General features: G+C 47.5%; 1 protein-coding gene across 1 annotated transcript in view; it reads left to right on the forward strand.

Annotated features, from left to right (window-relative positions):
* The window catches only part of LOC142574939 (serine/threonine-protein kinase haspin-like), a 48,376-nt gene extending 30,243 nt beyond the window's left edge, over positions 1-18,133 (forward strand). The window contains exons 10-13 of the mRNA XM_075683926.1: positions 7,544-7,772; positions 13,745-13,832; positions 15,469-15,674; positions 17,824-18,133. Coding sequence (XP_075540041.1) covers positions 7,544-7,772; positions 13,745-13,832; positions 15,469-15,674; positions 17,824-18,026 — 726 coding nt within the window. The 3' untranslated portion in view covers positions 18,027-18,133. The remainder of the gene's footprint in view (positions 1-7,543; positions 7,773-13,744; positions 13,833-15,468; positions 15,675-17,823) is intronic.
* Positions 18,134-19,127: the final 994 nt, after the last annotated feature.

Genomic DNA, 19,127 nt, shown 5'->3' on the forward strand with positions numbered 1-19,127 from the left:
TTCCAGCTCGTTGAAGAGTGCTGAGACAAACTGCCGACCGCGATCTGTGATTTTTGTGGATGGGCAGCCGAACCTTGCGACCCACGTAGACACGAAAGCTGCTGCAACAGTGGGCGCTGAGATGTCAGATATAGGTGTAGCCTCTGGCCACCGTGTATAACGGTCGATGCATGTCAGTATGTAGCAGTAACCTTTCGCAGGTGGGAGAGGGCCGACGAGGTCCAGGTGTACGGTGTCAAAACGAGCATCCGGTGGAAGAAAAGACTTGCCAGGCGGAATGGGGTGACGCTGGATCTTCGAACGTTGACACGACAAACAGTAGCGAACCCAATCGCGAACTTGCGCGTTTAGCCGAGGCCAAACGAAACGACTGGAAAGAAGCTTCTGTGTCGCGCGTATGCCAGGGTGAGACAGGTTGTGCACGGTTTCGAATAGACGTCTGCGAAGGGATGCCGGAACGTATGGTCTAGGTGTGTCGTTAGAAGTGTCGCAGACGACGGACGTACCATCTGGGGTCACAACGACGTCTTCCAATTTCAGGGACGTTGACGAATTCCGGAGTGTACGCAGTTCAGTGTCGTCACGCTGTTGACTGGCGAGTAAGTCGGCCTCGATGATGAAAGGTTCCGATGTCAACGTGGAAACAACATTGACACGACTCAGAACGTCGGCTGGAACGTTGTCGGTGCCCTTGATGTGGCGGAACGTTGCTGTAAACTCGAAGATGTAGGAAAGGTGTCGAATCTCGCGGGGCGAGTAACAGGATGCCGAACGATTCGTTGCGTGCACAAGGGGCTTGTGGTCAGTCAAGACAGTGAATGCACGGCCTTCGAGAAAATGGCTAAAATGCTTGATAGGCAGGTAAACAGCGAGTAATTCACGGCCGAACACGCTGTAGCTGGACTGTGCAGGCTTCAGTTACTTGGAGAAAAAAGCGAGTGGATGCCACGCATTGTCGATGAATTGCTGCAGAACGGCACCAACGGCGGTGTTTGAAGCGTCAGTCATGATGGCAGTGGGTGCGTCTGGCTTTGGGTGTCTAAGCAGCGTGGCGTCGGCGAGGGCGGACTTGACTCTTGTGAAAGCATCGGTGGCCCCTTCAGTCCACTCAAGCACTTGTTTGCGTTTGTTTACCAGGAGAGGGTCTAGCGGAGCCATAAGTCGTGCGCACTCGGGAATGAATCGGCGGTAGAAATTGACGAATCCGAGAAATTGGTGAAGCTTGGTGAGTGTGGTCGGTCGGGGAAGGTTTTAGATGACGCGAATCTTGGACGGCAGTGGTTGAATGCCGTTAGCGTCGACGATATGACCGAGGAACTCGAGTTCGGGTTGACCGAATTCACTCTTGGCGGTGTTGATGACAATTCCTTTACTGGCAAGGCGTGAAAACAACAACCACAAGTTGTGAAGATGTTCTCCTGCCGAAGAGCTTGCGATGAGGAGGTCGTCAATGTATGCAAAAACGAAAGGCAAACCTCGGGTGACGGAATCGATGAAACGCTGAAAGGACTGGCCCGCGTTGCGTAAACCGAAAGGCATGCGGAGAAATTCGAAAAGACCGAAGGGTGTGGTGATGGCGGTCTTGGGAATGTCTTCTCCAGCGACCGGTAGTTGATGGTAGGCGCGAACGAGATCGATCTTAGAAAAGATCGTCGCACCGTGCAACGCTGCCGTGAAGTCCTGAATGTTCGGTAGAGGGTAGCAATCAGGAACTGTGACGTTGTTTAGTGCCCGGTAATCGCCGCATGGGCGCCAGTCTCCCGTCTTCTTAGGCACCATGTGAAGTGGTGATGCCCAGTTACTGGAGGAAGGGCGGATGATGCCAAGTTGCAGCATGTGTTCGAGCTCCGCGCGGGCGGTCTTAAGTTTCTCCAGGGACAAACGCCGGGGTCGGAAATAGACCGGTGGGCCGGAGGTGACGATATTATGGCACACATCATGTTGTACTGGTTGCGTCCAGTCCGGCAGGCGCCTCAAAGTGGGAAACTCGCGTAGGAGCGCGGCGAAAGGTTCGTCCAACATGCAGAAATAGGCGCTATGGGCGATGCGCCTGATGATGCGACGGCGGGAACGGATAGCTGGGTCACGGAGTCGATGAGACGGCGTCGTTGGATGTCCACAAGGAGTCCGTAGTTATGCAAGAAGTCTGCTCCAATAACTGCGCGACGGACGTCTGCAACCAGGAAAACCCAGCGGAACGCTCGTCGAAGGCCAAGGTTAAGCATGACGGAGCGTGACGAGAAAACTGGAATCCTGGTGCCGTTGACGGCTTGCAAAAACGAGACAGGTGTCGCTTTTCGGTCGGAGTGCTTTGCGGGAAGAATGCTAACGTCAGCCCCTGTGTAGACTGGTGGTATCTTCGACTGGACGCCTGTATGCCCCGAAGCAGAGTCGGGTAGATCGGTCGTTTCCCGAGCTCAAAGGTAGGGGACAAGCGTGCAAGCCGAACGTGCGACTCGCTCTCGGAGGAGGAAATTGCTGATGCGAAAGCACGTGACTACTGCCAACGTCCGATGTTTCGCCTATCCAAAGCTCCCGGCGCTGCCGGAAAAACCGGAGGACGTGCCGGCTGGACGAACGTTCGTCGAGACGCCAGCATGCAGTGGCCTAGGTTGCCAAGGTTACGGTGGGCCGTCGCCAACAGCTGCGACGCGGCGCTGCGATGACGTTTCAATCTGGATGAATGCTCCGACGACAGGGCTCGGAGCGCCTCAGAGCGCTCCAAGATAGAGGAGAGCAATAGAGAAGAACCAGCCGAACGCAGTGCGCGCACCCTCTTTCAACCAGCCGAAGACAACGCCACTCGCGATAGCGCTCCAGAGTGCTCAGAAACGACCAGCCGAAGATAGCATAAGAGTCGTTGTCCCGTAACTCTGTCTGTCACGTAGAAAAGGCGACTTGTGTGCTGGACCGGACCACTCGTCGCCGTTAGAGGTCGGCCGGCCGGTTTCCCTGCCAAGCGCAGAGACGCCGACAGTGACGAGCGTCGTTTCCAAAACGGTGGTGGTAGTAGCAAACGCCAGGCGTTGTAGTTGAGGTTTCATTGCGGGTGCCCGTGCGTCTTGATCTGCTGGAGAGAGAGAGAGAGAATAAATATTTATTTCATAAAGCGAGTAGAAAATTTCCTCGATGAGTGGGGCCCTCAGTCCAGGGCTCCATTGCCATGCGCGACTTCGCGAGCCCGCTGGATCAGCCGTTGCTGTTCCTGCTGGCTTGTGCTGAGCAGCGCAGACTCCCAAGAGGAAAGGGTAGGGTTGGGTATAGGAGGAACACCTGAAGGGTTAGGGCATTCCCATATGGAGTGATACACCGTGGGTTTGGCCCCACAGTGGGGACAATAGGAAGGGTACAGGGTGGGATGAAAGATATGTAGCATGTGGAGACAAGGAAATGAATTGGTCTGCAGTTGCCGCCAGACCGCGGCATCTGCTCTATTAAGCGAAGGATGAGGAGGGGGATAGATCTGCTGGAACTACGGCTGCGTGGGCGACGAGATGTGTGGCGATGTTCCGCGGCACAGATGATGCGTTCCAGGCGCTCACACAAGGAGTCGAGCGGAGATTGCACTGCGGAAGAGCAGGGAAGAGTTTGCAGGGTGGTTGTATTGTCACCCGGAGACGGTGACGTGGCTGTAATAGTTGGGGTGGATACTTCCATGACTTTGTCGGCCAAAGTGGCAAGTCCGGTAAGGTCCATGGTAGAGGCTGTCGCCAGGACCATCTGCACTTTAGCCAGGAGTCATTGCAAAAACAATTTGCGCAATAGCGTGTCGTCGATGGATCTCGCGTTGTTTCCGAGCAGCTGGGTCATTCGGCGAAGAAGTTGACTAGGGCGTCGGTCGCCGAGTTCTTCAGCGGACAGAAGCTGCTGGATGCGAGAATGCTGTGAAGCTGCTGTGCAGCTGTAGCAGTGCTGCCTTGAGATCGTCATAGGCGGTGGCAGACAATGGGGAGTTCAACAAATCTGCTACCTCGTCAATGGCGGCGGGCGAGAGCGCTGCGACGGCGTAATGGAACTTCGAGGCTTGAAAGCGGATACCAGCGACTTGAAATTGCGCTTCGGCCTGAAGAAACCGCGCCGAAGGGTGCTGGTCCCAGTACTGTGGGAGGCGGACAGCGATGGCGGAACAGGAGGGCTCACCGCGTTCCTCGGAAGGGTTCTGGCCTTGGGCTCTCGTAGCGTTGGTCTGGTCCATGGTCGTCTCTACCACAGGAGCGTATGGCAGTATCACGTCCGGGGTCACCAAACTGTGGCGACGAGCGACCACGTAGACCGGTAAAGTCTCGGGCTCTCGCAGCAGAGGAAGAACCGACACTCGATCGCTTAGCGTAGCATTCTTTTCAACGCGACAGCGTTAAGGAGCTCGTGTCGCAGAAAAGCCGGTGTCGTCGGCGTCGGCGGCGTTGGCCGTGAGCGATAAATCGCCGCAGGCACTTCATGAATAAAAACAACTTGCAAGATGGGCTGGGTGGGAATCGAACCAGGGTCTCCGGAGTGTGAGACGGAGACGTTGCCACTGAGCCACGAGTTCGATGCTTCAAAGCGGTACAAAAGCGCCTCTAGTGAACGCGGTGTTGCCTTAGAAACGAGCTGTTTCTAAGGCTCAGGCGTGCGTCGCTTGCTCAGGCGCACATTTCATTGTCGCGCCGAACGCTGCGTTGCTCGACGCTCACCGCGTCCCATGCGGGGCGTGTAGTCGCTGCGCCGTAGCCCATTGTCTTACACCCCTTGGTGGGTCAACGGGAACGACTCTTGAAGGCGAAGCTTAAGCGTCCTCCAATTTTTTTTAGAATCTCCTTCGGAACGCTAGCCCGTGCCGGAGCGTGCCAGACGCTGGTGCCTCGTGTAGACGCGAGCGTCTACGTCATCTCTCGTGCGACGCCGATGCTGCTGCCACTACAACAGGATGGATGCCTAAGTGCAAAAGTTGTTAGCAGTGTAAAACATGCTATTACCCTCAAGTTATGACATGAATTCAGACCAACGCTACCGACTTTCACTCCTTCAAATGCTGGAACATTTCTACCTAGGAACCAGTTCGAAAAGCAGAAAGTGATGAAAAGGGAAAGCTTGTTGGGAACACGGTTTAGCGGAGGCAAGTAATGCTCGTTTTCACATGCTAAGATCGGAGAGTCGACTGGCTTTAGTCAAAAGTGAAAGCAGACTTGCCGAGTGGCTGTGGTGGCGCCGCAGTCGGGCAGCCATCTCGATTCCAAGAAAGAGCAGGGGACAATGACTTCCATGCCGAGGCAAGGCGAGCCACTGGGTTGCCGCGAAACGGGGACAACGTAGTGACGGACGGTCGTTGCATGTTATACTCAAGACAGGAGCTGCTTCTCCGGCTATTATAATCCATTGTCATACAAGTCATACGGAACAGTGCGCACGCGAAACACCTAGTAATAGAAAACTTAACTTCCTTTTTTTCGTGCGCTCTGCTTAAGTAAGAACACGTTAGCACTAATCTGTGAAAGCTACGGTTTATTTATATTAGGAAAACGAAAACAAAGTGAAAAGAGAAGTCCACTTGTCGAAACGTTGGCTCCCGCTTTTACCTTGTGCTCGTTTTCCTCATCGTCTTGAATTTCCATCTCCCGCCTTCCCCGTGTTTTCCCTGGAGTTCTTTCATATTCAGTTTAAAGATATCTATGAAAGGGAAGTTTAACTGTTTTATTGTCATATAAACTGATGAGTCACTTTGATGATCCAGAGGGACTCCCGTAACACTTAAGACGCACTTCAATGCTTACAGTATTTAATGTGCAGTCGAAAGCTAAAAAAAAAGAAGAAAACGAACGCCTGGCATAACTCATTTCACAGTGAATTTCGACGTTAATAGGATTGTCACTGAGGCAATGTAGCAAGAGATGGTCTTGCCAAATTCTCCACTTCTGTGTGTGCGACTTCAATTTTCTGATGCCCACATCGTCTTCCTTTTTTGCAGCTCATATCTTCTCATTCAATGCACGCTGCGTTCCCATTCTGTTCATTTCTTGGACCGATTCCGGCTGTTTTGTTGCCGGTTTCTTCAGTTCTCCCTACCTGACTTCAATTTTCTGTAGCAGACTTATTCAGTTCTTGCCTCTTGTTCTGCTTGCCTATCCGGGCACCTGCCCAGTGGCGCATGCCTATTCAGAAGGATTGGCCAAAAATGTTTACACACCTAGACTCATATGCCCAGTTGCACTTACCCAATGCTTCCAAGCTTTCTGTTCTCAAGTTGTCTGTTCGGGTATTTAAGCAGTCACCAAAGTTCGCGTTAAATAGGTTAGATACGGACATACCGCAAAACACGTTAATTCTGCAAAGAATGCCCTTCGCTATAAAAAAATGACCTCTTAGTTTATTTCCCATTAATTGAGCTAGGAGCTCCAGATTCAAAGCTTCCTCCTGCCCGCGGCAGTGTCTTCGTGGCAATGCACAGTCCAATGTCACGGCTGCTATAAGGCTGTGGTGGCCGCACTTTGATAGGGGTGAAATGCAAACACGCTTGTGCACTTTGATTTAGATTCTCGTTAAACAACCCCAGATGGTCACAACGGATCCGTAGTGCCGCACTACAGTGTGCCCCATAATCATATTGTGATTTTGGCACGTAAAACCCCCGAACGCATTTTTATTTTCATGTTTGCTCCTAATACGTGGAAGGAGGGCGCATGAATAAACGCTCGTCATTTGCAGCATTTCAATGAAGGAACAGCACAACGTCTGTCTGGTGCGTAACTTGTATAGTGGAGCATCCGGCACAGGAAGGATAAGACGAATTGCGGGTTTTTTTCGGCGCTGCTGCAAAACACTTTCGTCGACATCGCTGAACGGCCAGAACGGGAAGTCAACGCGTGAAGAAGAGCTGGTGCCTCATTTTTACTCAGTTGTACATTAACAGCTACTGTAGGAACTTTGCTCATTTTGTCCGAGGCGTAAGTATGGAGAAACTGAAGAGTTCATTGTAGATACATTGCTCATTCTGACCGAATACGTGAAGCCAAGTCTTAGTCCATGCCGGCGTGTTGCCAACACGCAATCCAACCATCTTGTAGCTTTAGTAAGATCGCTGACGGTTCTCCCCCTAATTTCGGTGGTGTCCTCTGACATGAAAAGACGATTGAATTCCCTTTGTTTATACATGTATATCCCCGGTATCAATATATCTTCCGTCATTATTATGGGCACACTATATGGCAGGTCAAGGGCGATGTACGCTTTTGTTTTAGCAGACAATCTTTGTTCGAGAACTCGAGCCAGACGATAAACGAAATAACGCAGTCTGTTACTGAAGAACCAGTAACGTTAAAATACATTGGGAACAATTGGAGGTTGATGATAGCTTTACGAAACCAGGTAGGATTTATGAACTCGAGGCGCCAAATACACAGTACGCCGAATGTGCAGGTGCGAAGTGTACAATGCGTGCACTGAGTGCCTTTCCTTGCTTTCTGTGAGCGCTGCACGAGCAGAAAGACACATGTTTACCAATTGGCTCAGTATTAAATTCTAATGCCGAATAGGTTTGCTTAAAACTGTGTCCCAACACTGCGCGCAGCTCAAGCCCGCGCAAGCGATCAGCATCATCGGCCAGGTCGCGTGCACGTTGGCGGTCGCCGAGCGGGAGCTACAGTTCGAGCACCGTAACCTGCTCGAGGAGAACATCAGGGTGTTGCCGAGTACGAGCAAGAACCACCACTTCCTCATCGACGGCCGCACTTGTTGCGTCAAGGGAAGCGGCATCAAGGTCACCCTCATCGATGACAACTTCGGCCGCATGACTTACAGTACGTTTCGCACAGTTCCGAATAGAAACGGTTTGCGCCCGTAGAAACTGAGTTGAAGAGCGGAAAAAAAAATACATTTGCGTCCGTCGCCGATGATTGGATTGGTGAAGAGCTCTTTCGCCGGTAACTAATACTGATAACTTACTGCTCTGAAGCAACTGTCGAGCACCCGATAATATAGTGCGTTCCGCTACTGCCCCATTGAGAGACATTTGCTTAGTAATGCTGACTGTCATCACCGCTAGTTGCGTCATGCCCAGTACTTTATTTATACATATATGGCATGCGTCAGGCGCTCGAGAAACCACGAACATTAGTCTGCCTGATTTATGCCCAACGTCTGCTCTCTTGTTCCCATTTCCTGGCACGTCGGTAGGGTTCGCCACAAACCGCTGCATTCGATGTTACGAAAGCTGCTCCACCACGACTGCTTGGCATGTCAACGCGAAGCAACCGGGAACAGCAGAATGGTGGGAGAGCACCACGCCAGAGTAATCGACTTCGTCAGCCACGTGCTGAGCACCGTCAGCCCCGTTCGTATTGCGTTGTCAGCAGCAATGAAATTGGTGGCCGACACCATGTGGGAAGGAGGCTGACGATGGAGCCGTCCTTATCTGGCACCTACTCCGTGCATCGTCCCGCTTGATTTGATGTCGCGCTGTATAGCTAACGCCTAACAACCAGGAGCGGCGACGGCAGCGGCGTGCCGAGGTGGTTGTGCGCACTAATGAACAGTGCTCTTCGGGACCAGAGTTTGATGGAAAGGCTGTGCCTTGGCTGCTCAACGCCGCGCTACCATTGAAATTTTGCTGCGAGTAAACTGGACAGAGGCAGTTATTCGCTGTGAAATAGTTTAGGATTAATGACAGATCCGTGCGGCGGACACTTTTGTCATTGGACATCTGCGAGGAAGCGGTTTCCGTTGTGCAGCTTACGCAGATCACGCAGCGCACACTTCTTGTTTTGAAGGCCCTAGCATTTTCACGCTCTTAGCTGTATAACTTTGCAAGAGTTATTTTGGAGGCGTCACCTTAAAGTTATTTTTGGCGATTCTTATACGGCGGCGTTGTGTTACCGCAATAATTGCACTAACTAAGGCATTCGCAGTATTCCATAGGAGGAATGGGACTTCAGAGAAAAAAAAAACCTATCAACCAGCCCCAAAGTACCTACATGGAAGCGCCACAAGTGTACGCAGTTCCATTGAAATATGTTATTTGATTTCGTTAGCTGTACTGGATTCCGATTTACCATGAAAATCACCCGAAGTTAACCGTAAAACAATCGCGACTAAACAAGTGTTATATAAGGGACTGCTGTAGCCCATAGAGCTAGTGTTGGAAAAATCATGGAACTTTGCTGTCTCCTGCCGTAAACCGCCACGGCCACAATATTTTGTCTGGCAGTGCACACGCCATTAGCTAGTTATCTGGAGCGAAGTAGTCCAGAGGTGCCAGAGAGCTTATTTTGCTTTCGCCACAGTGCGCTTTATCATACGCTGATGGAAAGCAAAGCGTTTCCAACTCGCGCCACTGCGAATCGAATTCCTCCCACTTCTGAAACAAACAACGCGCAGTGGGGCATAGGACTATACCCCACACCTCATGTAATTCTCTTAGTTAGAGGAGGCTATAAAAATAAGTTTACCATCTCTCTCCTCCATAAACCCTGTCTCGGATAAAATAAAGATTGTTACTACTACCTAAACTGAGCAGTACAAGCTGGCTTTCAACAGCATACTGATCAGTATGGTAGTCGTTTCATTAGTAGGTAACTCAGGAGTCGGCGAAAAATACCTATCGCCTATATGTAACCTTCACAGGTAATCAAAAGGCGATTGATTGAGTACAGATACCGGCTCTGATGAAGGCATTGCATTTTTGTATTATTTAATGGAGTATTGTGGAACAAATTTACTATATCAACAGTGATCTGACAGCTACGATCATTTTTCACGAGTAGTAGAATACCGAATAATAAGGCTGTCCTGCAAACATGATCTCCATTTTTTATTGGCTATATGCTTGCAAGAGGTATTCGACATGCTAGATACGGAAATATTGGATGAGGAATTGAACGGGCGACAGCTGAGGAACGTTTTAGGCGACATTATCGAATTTGGAAATGTTTGACATCAGTGACGAAGATGCCGGAGCTCGTGCATTGAGAACATCAGCAGCGATCGAAAATTTATTATTCAGATAACTAATGTAACCCTAATAAGGAACCAGAGTCTATGATTAGTGGCCAAATTTCTGAAAAAAAGCAATGAAACACGTTTTTGTTTTCCAAGAAATTACAGGGCGCCCGTATCGCAAGTAACCATGCAGAACTAAAATTATCTGGGGCGCATTCAGTTGGCAGTTCAATCACGAAGGACTGAAACATTGTAAAAATCACAAGCAGCACACGTCGCTGACCAATGCAGATAAGATTTCTGACTTGCGCGCTGTCCGGAAAAAACCGCATAAAAGGAACAAAATACTGCTTTCAGAGTGTGCGCATGGAAAACTTTTTGATGTCTTCACCAGGTAAATCTTGGCGTTATATGACACCAAAGAATAAGTCAGTGCCTGGTCTTTGCCTAAATGAGTCATTCACATATTGGCAACATCTAAGTCACTGAGGCGCTAAACTAGTATTATAGCTCGGTGTTTACTCAAGATGACGATATCATCCCTGGTTGAGCCTCTTTCGAAGAATTACCGCCCTTTGACGATATATGTGTCAATGAAGGAGGTGTACTAGCACTTTTGTTGAATCTTGATGTAAAGAAGTCACCGGGAACTGATAATGTACCAAATGTTTTTTAGTACGATACGCGATGTGGTGTTTACATTCTCTTAGTTTAATATTCACTGTGCCTCCGTCTCGCGCATAGCTCCCGAGCGATTGGAAATGTGCAAAAATTATACAAATACCTGAAGTAGATCATGCTTCAGCTTCACCGTCTTACAGGCCGATGTCAATTCTCAACAGTTCCGTAAAAATGCTACAGCATATCGTATGCAAATATATATCAAAGTTCGTAGAAAGAGACGGCTGAATTAATTATCTTCAACACGGTTTTCGCCACGGTATATCTACCGTAACGCAATTATTTTTAACAATGCATGATCTTGCGGGAGGCTTAGACAGAAATAGCCAAGTTGATACTATGTTTCTCGATTTCGAAAGAGCATTCGACCGGCTGTCTCACACACAACTATTGATTAAACTATATCCAATTGTAACAAATGAGTCCTTGCTTGCATGGATTGAGTCATACCTTTCGTGCAGATGCCAAAGTGCAAATATCCACTGCACTAGCTCTAATTCCAAGCCAATTAAATCCGGTATTCCTCAGGTGTATGTTATTGCCCCTCATTTGTTTTTGCTTTTCATAAATGAAATTTCCGAGAATATTCCTGTTAAAATCTGGCTCTCCGAAGATGACTGCGTACAATATCAAGAAATTTCTTGCGAATAAGATCAAGCTTTATTGAACGATACCTTGACTAAAATAAAGGAGTGCTGCTCAACGTGCCAAATGTTTGTGAATAATAGAAAGACTGGTGATGACAGAAACACCTCCCCCCCCCCCCCAAAAAAAAAGAACAGCCCCTAAATTTTATATACCTCTTATACCCGTGTCACACGGGCAACTCGGATCTCCTTCAAACTTCCTTCCCTTAAAGGCCGCAAGGGAGTTTCACCTCAAAGGAGTCGGCTCCGTGTCACACGGCCCATAAGCGAGCGTTTAAAAGCTGCCGCTGGGGGCCCATTAGGCGCTGCTCACCTCGTTCGCAGTCATGAAAGAAACACGTTATATATTGCTAAAAAGTCTTGGGAAAGACGTGAATCATTCATTCCGCATGCGCAAGACGTGCGATCGCGTTGACCAAAAGAACAAAAAATGGCGCAGTCAGGGCAAACGCAGCAGCCATTCCGAGAACGCCCGGTTCGAGAGTCGAATGTAGCTGCTCAACTCAAATATCTTTGTCAGTGCTGAAATACTATTTTATATGCAATAAAAACAGTTATAACTGCTGGTTAAAGCGAAGTTAATAAAAATGAGGGTGATTTCCTGACCCGAAATTCAAGCACGCTGGGAACAAGAGTACTTCAGTCTGCAAGGGATATCTTCCATCTCCTTTCGCTAGGAACTTCCTTAAACTTCCTTTGCTAAAGGACTGCCGTGTGACACGGCGCGCATCTCCCTCGAGATAAAGACGTCCTTGGTTAAAGGGAGTTAAAAGGACTTTAGCCGCATCCGTGTGACAGGGGTATTAGCCGGTCAACACTTGAGTGTCGTACATAGATATAAGTACCTAGGAGTAATTATCACGTCTGACCTGTGATGGAGTGAATCTGTAGCGTATGAAGAAAAAAAAAGGCACTGAAACAATTGCACTTTCTTAGACGATCGTTGGGTAGTTCTACGCCTGAGATAAGACTTATAGCTTACCATGTATTTATTCGACCACTATTCGAATATGCAGCATCGGATGGGACCCTTGGAAAGACACTTTCATTGCGCAATTGGAAAGTGCACAAAAAAAGTCAACCAGGTTTATTTTGAATCGCGACATATGGCAGATATCACCATCCGCGCTTCTGCGAATCGCCAATCTAGAACAGAAAACGCGGCGGTATCACGGGAGGCTGAAGTTTCTCCGCCTATTATAGCAATGACATGTTACAAATCGACTATAAAACGCTCATCGAACGTGTAACTTGTCGCACTACACCTTTCTACCAACCCCAAAAAATCGCCGAGTACTCATGCAAAACAAAGACATTTAAAATTCATTGCTCTTTCCTACTACCTCCGACTGGAGTGTACTGCCAGCAGATGTGGTCACGAGCGCGGCAATTGATGAATTTTTCAAACTTAGAAGTATTGAACCGTGAACGTTCTGCTATTTATTTTTCACACGAAATCTAGTAAAACGTATTACTAGACTGTTTCGTGCTCTTCTCAATGTTGTTTCGTTACTTCATTTAATGATTCCTATATGTAATACTAATTTTGTTTATACCTGTGCTTTTATTTTACCTACATAGTTTAATCGATATTATTATAGCAATAACTGTTTTTTATGGCTTGTGTTGTTAAAAGTGTACTGAAATGTGCAATTAGCGCATTTCAAAGATCGTATTTGAAATCTTATGCTGCTATATCTTTTATTTAGCATGTATATTCATCACAGTGTACGCGACGGCAAATTCTTGTATTCTTATGCTTATATTCGATTTTCACGCATGTTAAATTACCCAGTTTTTTGCATGAAGCGCTTTTCCTGATACCCTTCTACGAATTATATTTAATACCCACTCCTGCCTAAGGCCTGTAATTCCGGTGGACGGTACTTAATTAAATACATAGGCTTAGCAGAATAAAAATGCTCTATGACGCGTTCGATTCGCAGTTCAGTCACAAATGAGAGCTTGCAGATATCCATTGCAAACAGAGATAATCAATGTCTTTCATCAGTGTGAACACAGAGAGGGTCCATGCTTGGAAGGCAACTGAGTAATTGAAAACAAAGGTAAGTGGAGGATAAGAAATCTATGAAATGAGAAATAGTAGTCGCGGTATTAGAGGAGATTGGAAGGAGAAAAGACTGGTGGGGGTGGTGTGGCAGCACGTGAGGAGTAAGATGAGGGGACAGGAAACTTTCCAGGAATATTGTGGAGCGGAAAGACGTAGGACAAGAGGTAACGGGACATATCTGGGAAAGAGCTTAGTCTTCTTCAGAGAACGTAAGTTGTCTGATGATGATGGCGGGTTCTTTTTGTTGGTGATTTATCGAAAATCATGAGCTTACAAGGTTTGTGTCAGATTATGAAGGGTGTTGACGCATGTAGGGTATTGGTCGTCGAGACGCATTATGTTTGGAACAGTATTTGTTGTACTCATCAGAAATGTTGCGAAATAAACAGCATACAAACTGCATTTTGTCTGATATGTCTATTACGTTCCTTGGCAGACAACGAAGTCACCTTGCGCATGAGGAACTACAATTGCATATACAAAGACAAGACGGCACAATACCTCACCCTGGAAAGGATAATAAAGTAAGGGAATGACTTGCGTGGTTCATTTATTTGTTTGCCGTTAGCGCTTGTAGTATGCCTCCTCACGAAACAACGTAATATTGAGTTTAATCACAAGCAGGTATGTGTGGACACGATGTCGTTTCAAAGTTGTCCTGAAAATGTACTGATGCACCTAAGTTTTCGCACTCTTACAGGGCGACCTGGGAAAATGAGTAAGGACGTTTCACGCAAAAGAAAGCTTTTCACCCGACTCGATCAATCGGACACCAGAAAAAAAATAAGAAAACAAGAATTACTTTTGTAGATAAAAAAAAAAAACCAAATCAGCATCGTTTTGCAACCACTTCTGCATCTACAGTATAGCCATTTCATAGTCGCATTAGCCATATCCATGCGACAAAATTATAGCGAGGCTGTTCTTTTCTTCTTTTTTTCGTGTCAACGATATGACACTTAATTAGGGAGCGTTGTAGCAATACGAGATAGAACCTGCCTGCTTATTTTGACAGAACCGAATATGTAGTGATAGGCCCTGTTTAATTTATGACAGCTACATTGTATCAAATATTTTCGCAATCCCAACTTCAACAGTTATGGTGACTAAATAAATGTATCAATACTGCAACGAAAAGCTATAGGCTGATCCGCAAGGCAGACCTCGAATTCTTTGTGTGGGGCTCGTTTCTTGCCTTTTGAGGATCTCACTTCCGGTCTCTCCTATTCCTGGCCTTAGGTTAGAAATGAACGCTTTCACGATGTTTATAGGCACGTTTAATGTGGCACGTACAATCTGTCTCTCCATATTTTGGATGCGCAGCCAAGGCTATGACCCTTAGCACGGCGCTTACGGCTGCGCGGTAAAACGTTTTTCCGGTTCCGTAGTCGTGTACTCTTTGGCTCAGTAGTCCCAAATTGACGCTTGGATCTGGTTCACATTTGTGCCTCGACACTTCGACAGCGAAAGTATTCGTGGCCATTCGGAGCTGTTCGGAATCTTCGGCGTTTAGCTTAACGAGGTGGACTGTGCGTGCTGTACAAAGCCTCCGAGATATTGCTCTGCTCGCCGCAAATCACAACCAAATTGGCCCAACGCTGTAATAAAGAAAACTAATTAAATAAATTGTTGTTTAATATAATGCTGAAGCTTATGCAATTACTAGGAGTGTATTTCCACCCGGCCTAGAAACTCCATTGCAAAGACAGCACATTCGCTACGCTCATGGCCTTTTCACAAAAAGTCTGTATATTCAGAAAAAAGACTGCTTTCTCTTTGAATATCGTGGTTTTGCTTTTGGGAGACCGATATATATATATATATATATATATATATATATATATATATATATATACGGACGCTGTGCGCACAGCGTCCGTTGTTGCGCACAGTATACTTTATTGACGTTTCGGCTGGTGAACCAGCCGTAGCGTTCTAATAATGTACTATGCACATCAAGGTACGCCCCACTCTCATTAATGAACTTGAGCCACTTGTCCCTATTTGTGTTTTTAGTCCAATATTGAACGTCCCCGACATGCTCATTGTAACATGACCCGCGGGGAGGCGTAGCTAATGGAATTTTCTACGTGGAGCCCATTGTTGGGTTAACGTTAGTCCGTCATATATCTAATGCTGCGACGTGTGAACGGCGAACAGGAATCGCTGGGACCTGTTTCATCCGGAGACCAACGCTGTGTGGCTGGCGTACCTGTGCGGCCACCTGAGCGACTACCTGACTGTGCCCAACCCTTCGGGCGAGTGGCAGCGCAGGCTGGAGCTACTCGCGTTCATGCAACGTGACCTTCATCGTTTCCACTCAGCCGACGAGTTCGTGTGGAACTACATCACTAGAATTGGCCACGGTAAGATCTGTGTTCTGTGCCCACACATGGCTGACGCGGCTACATATGCCGGACTACTTTGCGAATTCGTCTGACAGCACCCCACACCACGCGCCGGTCATTCTCAGTAAAACTGATGTTGCATGGCCGAATTCGGCGCCCCGAGAACCGCATCAAATTCATTTGGTAGGTGCCTATCGTTTTTCTTTTTTTTATGCTTTGGAATAGCCTCTCTGTTTGCATTATACGGTAATAATACCGCAAACGCGGAAAACATTAGTGACACCGATGTCTTCTCATTTCCTTGCCTTGAAGCGGCTATTGTGGTACAGTGGTAGATTGCGACGACCTCCATTGCTGTGCACTTTCAAAACCATTATGCTGATGTTTCCAGGAAGACACTACTTTTATCGGGACCTAGGTCTGTGTACCGTATTCACTTGGGTCACTTGCCTGAGATTTGCGTACGCCTCAAAGTTTCATATTCCAGAGCTGATCGTAGAAATAAACCTCAAATCGTCATAACGCCGAAAATATGTCAACTGTGATATGACTAATTCGGCAGCGTACATTAAGGGTCCGGCAAAATATATGAAGTTAGTTTCCCTACTTGATCTTCAACGTACATGTTATAAGTACTTTGTAGGCGATCCTCTCTCTTTTCTATTTATCATCCTCAACACCATGGTACCACGAATATCAGCAGCACTGAAGCGGTTGATTGTAAGAATGAAAGACAATCGAGCTAAACGAATGAATACACAACACCGATCAGGTTTAGGTGAACTTTATTTTGAACTTCATTAACGCGTGTACGACAGATCGCGAAGGTGTTTCAGAACGTGGTGGGAAAGGACAAGACGACTGTTCAGAGTAAAATTATGCGTGTACTCCGGTATGCCGGTGGCTTACCTGACCTGCGTATGTCCAGTCCGTGTAGAAAAAGGATTGAGCTGCAATGGTCAGGAGATGTGGCAAATTTGCCTCAGTTACTTATGCGGCCACATTCGGCAAGCGCCTGCAGAAGCCTTCGCGGCGTTGCAAGGGTGCTCCACTTTCGTGCTCAGGCAGCGCGTTGGGCTGCTTGATATACTCAGGGCAAAGGTAGCTAATTCAGCTCCCACATGCGGCAAGCGGTCTTTTCCTTACAGTTTATACATATGACTTATAACAGTTAGGCATTGTTGTTGGACGCAAAAGGAAAGTTATGAAGGAAAAGCACACGAGTAAAATGCCTCAACTATAGATGCATTCAGTTATTCAAAGAATACAACGCAGGGTGCAATTATTACAACCGTGCAACATACGGCACAGGTGGCGTGATAATGCTATTCTATCGGTAATGATACTAATTCCCCTTGAACAGGTGCTTCTCTGCGGAATATAATGTTATTGGAGCGTCGGACCCACGCAGGAGCTTTCTTACCCATAGGGTGTGCTTATGTAGGATATCACATGCTGCTTTACTACCACTATTGCCCAAAATATTTCCACGCGATAAGCACGGTTCACATGTGCCGGAATGCGCGCAATGATGCGCACCATCAAATTTGTTTGAGTAGTTTGAATGCTCCGCCAGACAGTTAAACATCGGCATGTCTGAACCAGCTGAGAGGTGTCGAGCGTAACTCACGTTGGTATTATTCCAAAATTGTACGCCTTCACCTGAACTATCGGTCACGATAGTGTCGCCTACCTTAAGTAGCTAAAGAAGCTTTCTTCTTTAAGGAGATTATTTAAAACAAAACTTCGTACCTTGTGTAGACATATGTAGGCATGTTTCTTATTCGCCTATAACAGTACTGTCGCGGCATGCGAGTGTACTGTTGCGCATGTGCAATAACTGGGCCCTATGTTGAGTCGTTGGGAACCCCTAATCGGTTAGTACCCTGCTGTGGTTGGGTTTGTGCGCGTGTTCTATCCACGTGTCTTTTTGTGCTCACAAAATACACTGTTTGGCCGACTACATACGACTTGCCCAAAAAGTCGTATTACGATATAACAGTCAATTTGGCCAACGCTTTTCATGACTCCATTCTCGTGCCTTTTTCGTTCATGTGGTTGTAACTATCAAGACTTGCGACTCTTCGTATCTCGCTATTCTGATGGCTCAATGCAAAAGGTGCTAACTAACTGTGTCGTCTTGGGTCCCCACTCCTTCCTGCCACAGTCCACGAAGATCACGGTTACCAACCGCACACTTGGGAGAGCCGTACGACCTCCGGCCAGCCCATCTACATGGGCCTTCTGAGAATGCTGCACTGGAGGGACAAGAAGAAGGACAGCGCCCCGGGGCCATCGACGAGTGAGCGCGCTCCTCACGGAGGCGCTTCCAGTGCTCCAGCGGAGCTCGACAGGCGGCGGCCGCAATAGCCCTGCGCCTCGACCTTCAACGTGCTGGCGCACTTTCAGGCCTTAATTGGCGCCCTTGGCGCTACATTAAAGCGCACTCAATAAGATAAATAGGCTCGAAACGTGAATCATGCGTAGCGTCTCGCTCGGAGCGGCAGAAGCCCGATTTATGTGTGGTTCAGCCACTCCCAATCACGAACGCTTACTTCACATCAAGGAAAATTAGGCAACTTGTTCGCGTTTATATATGGACGTGGAAAGCGCATTTGCGCAGAAAACATGTCAGTGCTATTTGACTAAGAAATTATTCAGTTGAGTAATAATATATTAGTGATTGATTTGCCGTTCTACCCACACTAAAAAGCTCGCTTCAAAATCACTGCTGTTGGCTTAGCGGGCGTATATTGTAGTTTGGAGCTACTAAAAACACTACTTATAGAAACTTAACCGCCGCGCATGTGCAGGCACTGTGGCGTTCTGCACCGTGGCCGCACTTAAATCGGAGAAAATGGGCTAATGCGATAAAAACAAAGCGGGAATTGCAGAGAGGTTAACCAAGCACATGCCCGCTTGCCCGTGCTACACTTGGGGGTAGAAAGGTTCGAAGACTGGATCAAGAAAAGATGAGAAAAATATTAAATCAATTATTCTCATGACATTAGCAGAGGAATGTTAAGTAATCGTCTAACGCAACCAGTTTGTCCAGTTGCCTTCAAAGTGTGCAATAGGGCATTTGTGGCCGTGTGCTGGCAAGTATGCTTAGGACGAAGTTCCAGCATCTTTTCTTCTGAGAGCAGCCTATCATGCAAACAGATGATGCTAGCTTGTAGAGCACATCTTTGAGCTTCGAAGGATGAGCAGTAGCAGAAGAGGCGCTTTACTATGTCGTGTACACGCACAAAAATTGCACGCCGCATTTATGGCCATTCCAATTAGGAGTGAACGGGCTTGCGTAAATTCGACGCCCAGCCACACGCGGTGCGTCAAAGTTGTGTCGCAACGGGAGACCCCGAGTGGCACACGAAGTCGCAAGTTAGGATGTAGAGAATAAAAGCCTAGAGTTTTTGAATCCAGGTCAATGACCGTGTTGAAATGTCAGTAGCGAACAAGTGACTGAAGTTG

This window comes from Dermacentor variabilis, chromosome 3, assembly GCF_050947875.1.
Source record: "Dermacentor variabilis isolate Ectoservices chromosome 3, ASM5094787v1, whole genome shotgun sequence".
Classification (NCBI taxonomy): domain Eukaryota; kingdom Metazoa; phylum Arthropoda; class Arachnida; order Ixodida; family Ixodidae; genus Dermacentor; species Dermacentor variabilis.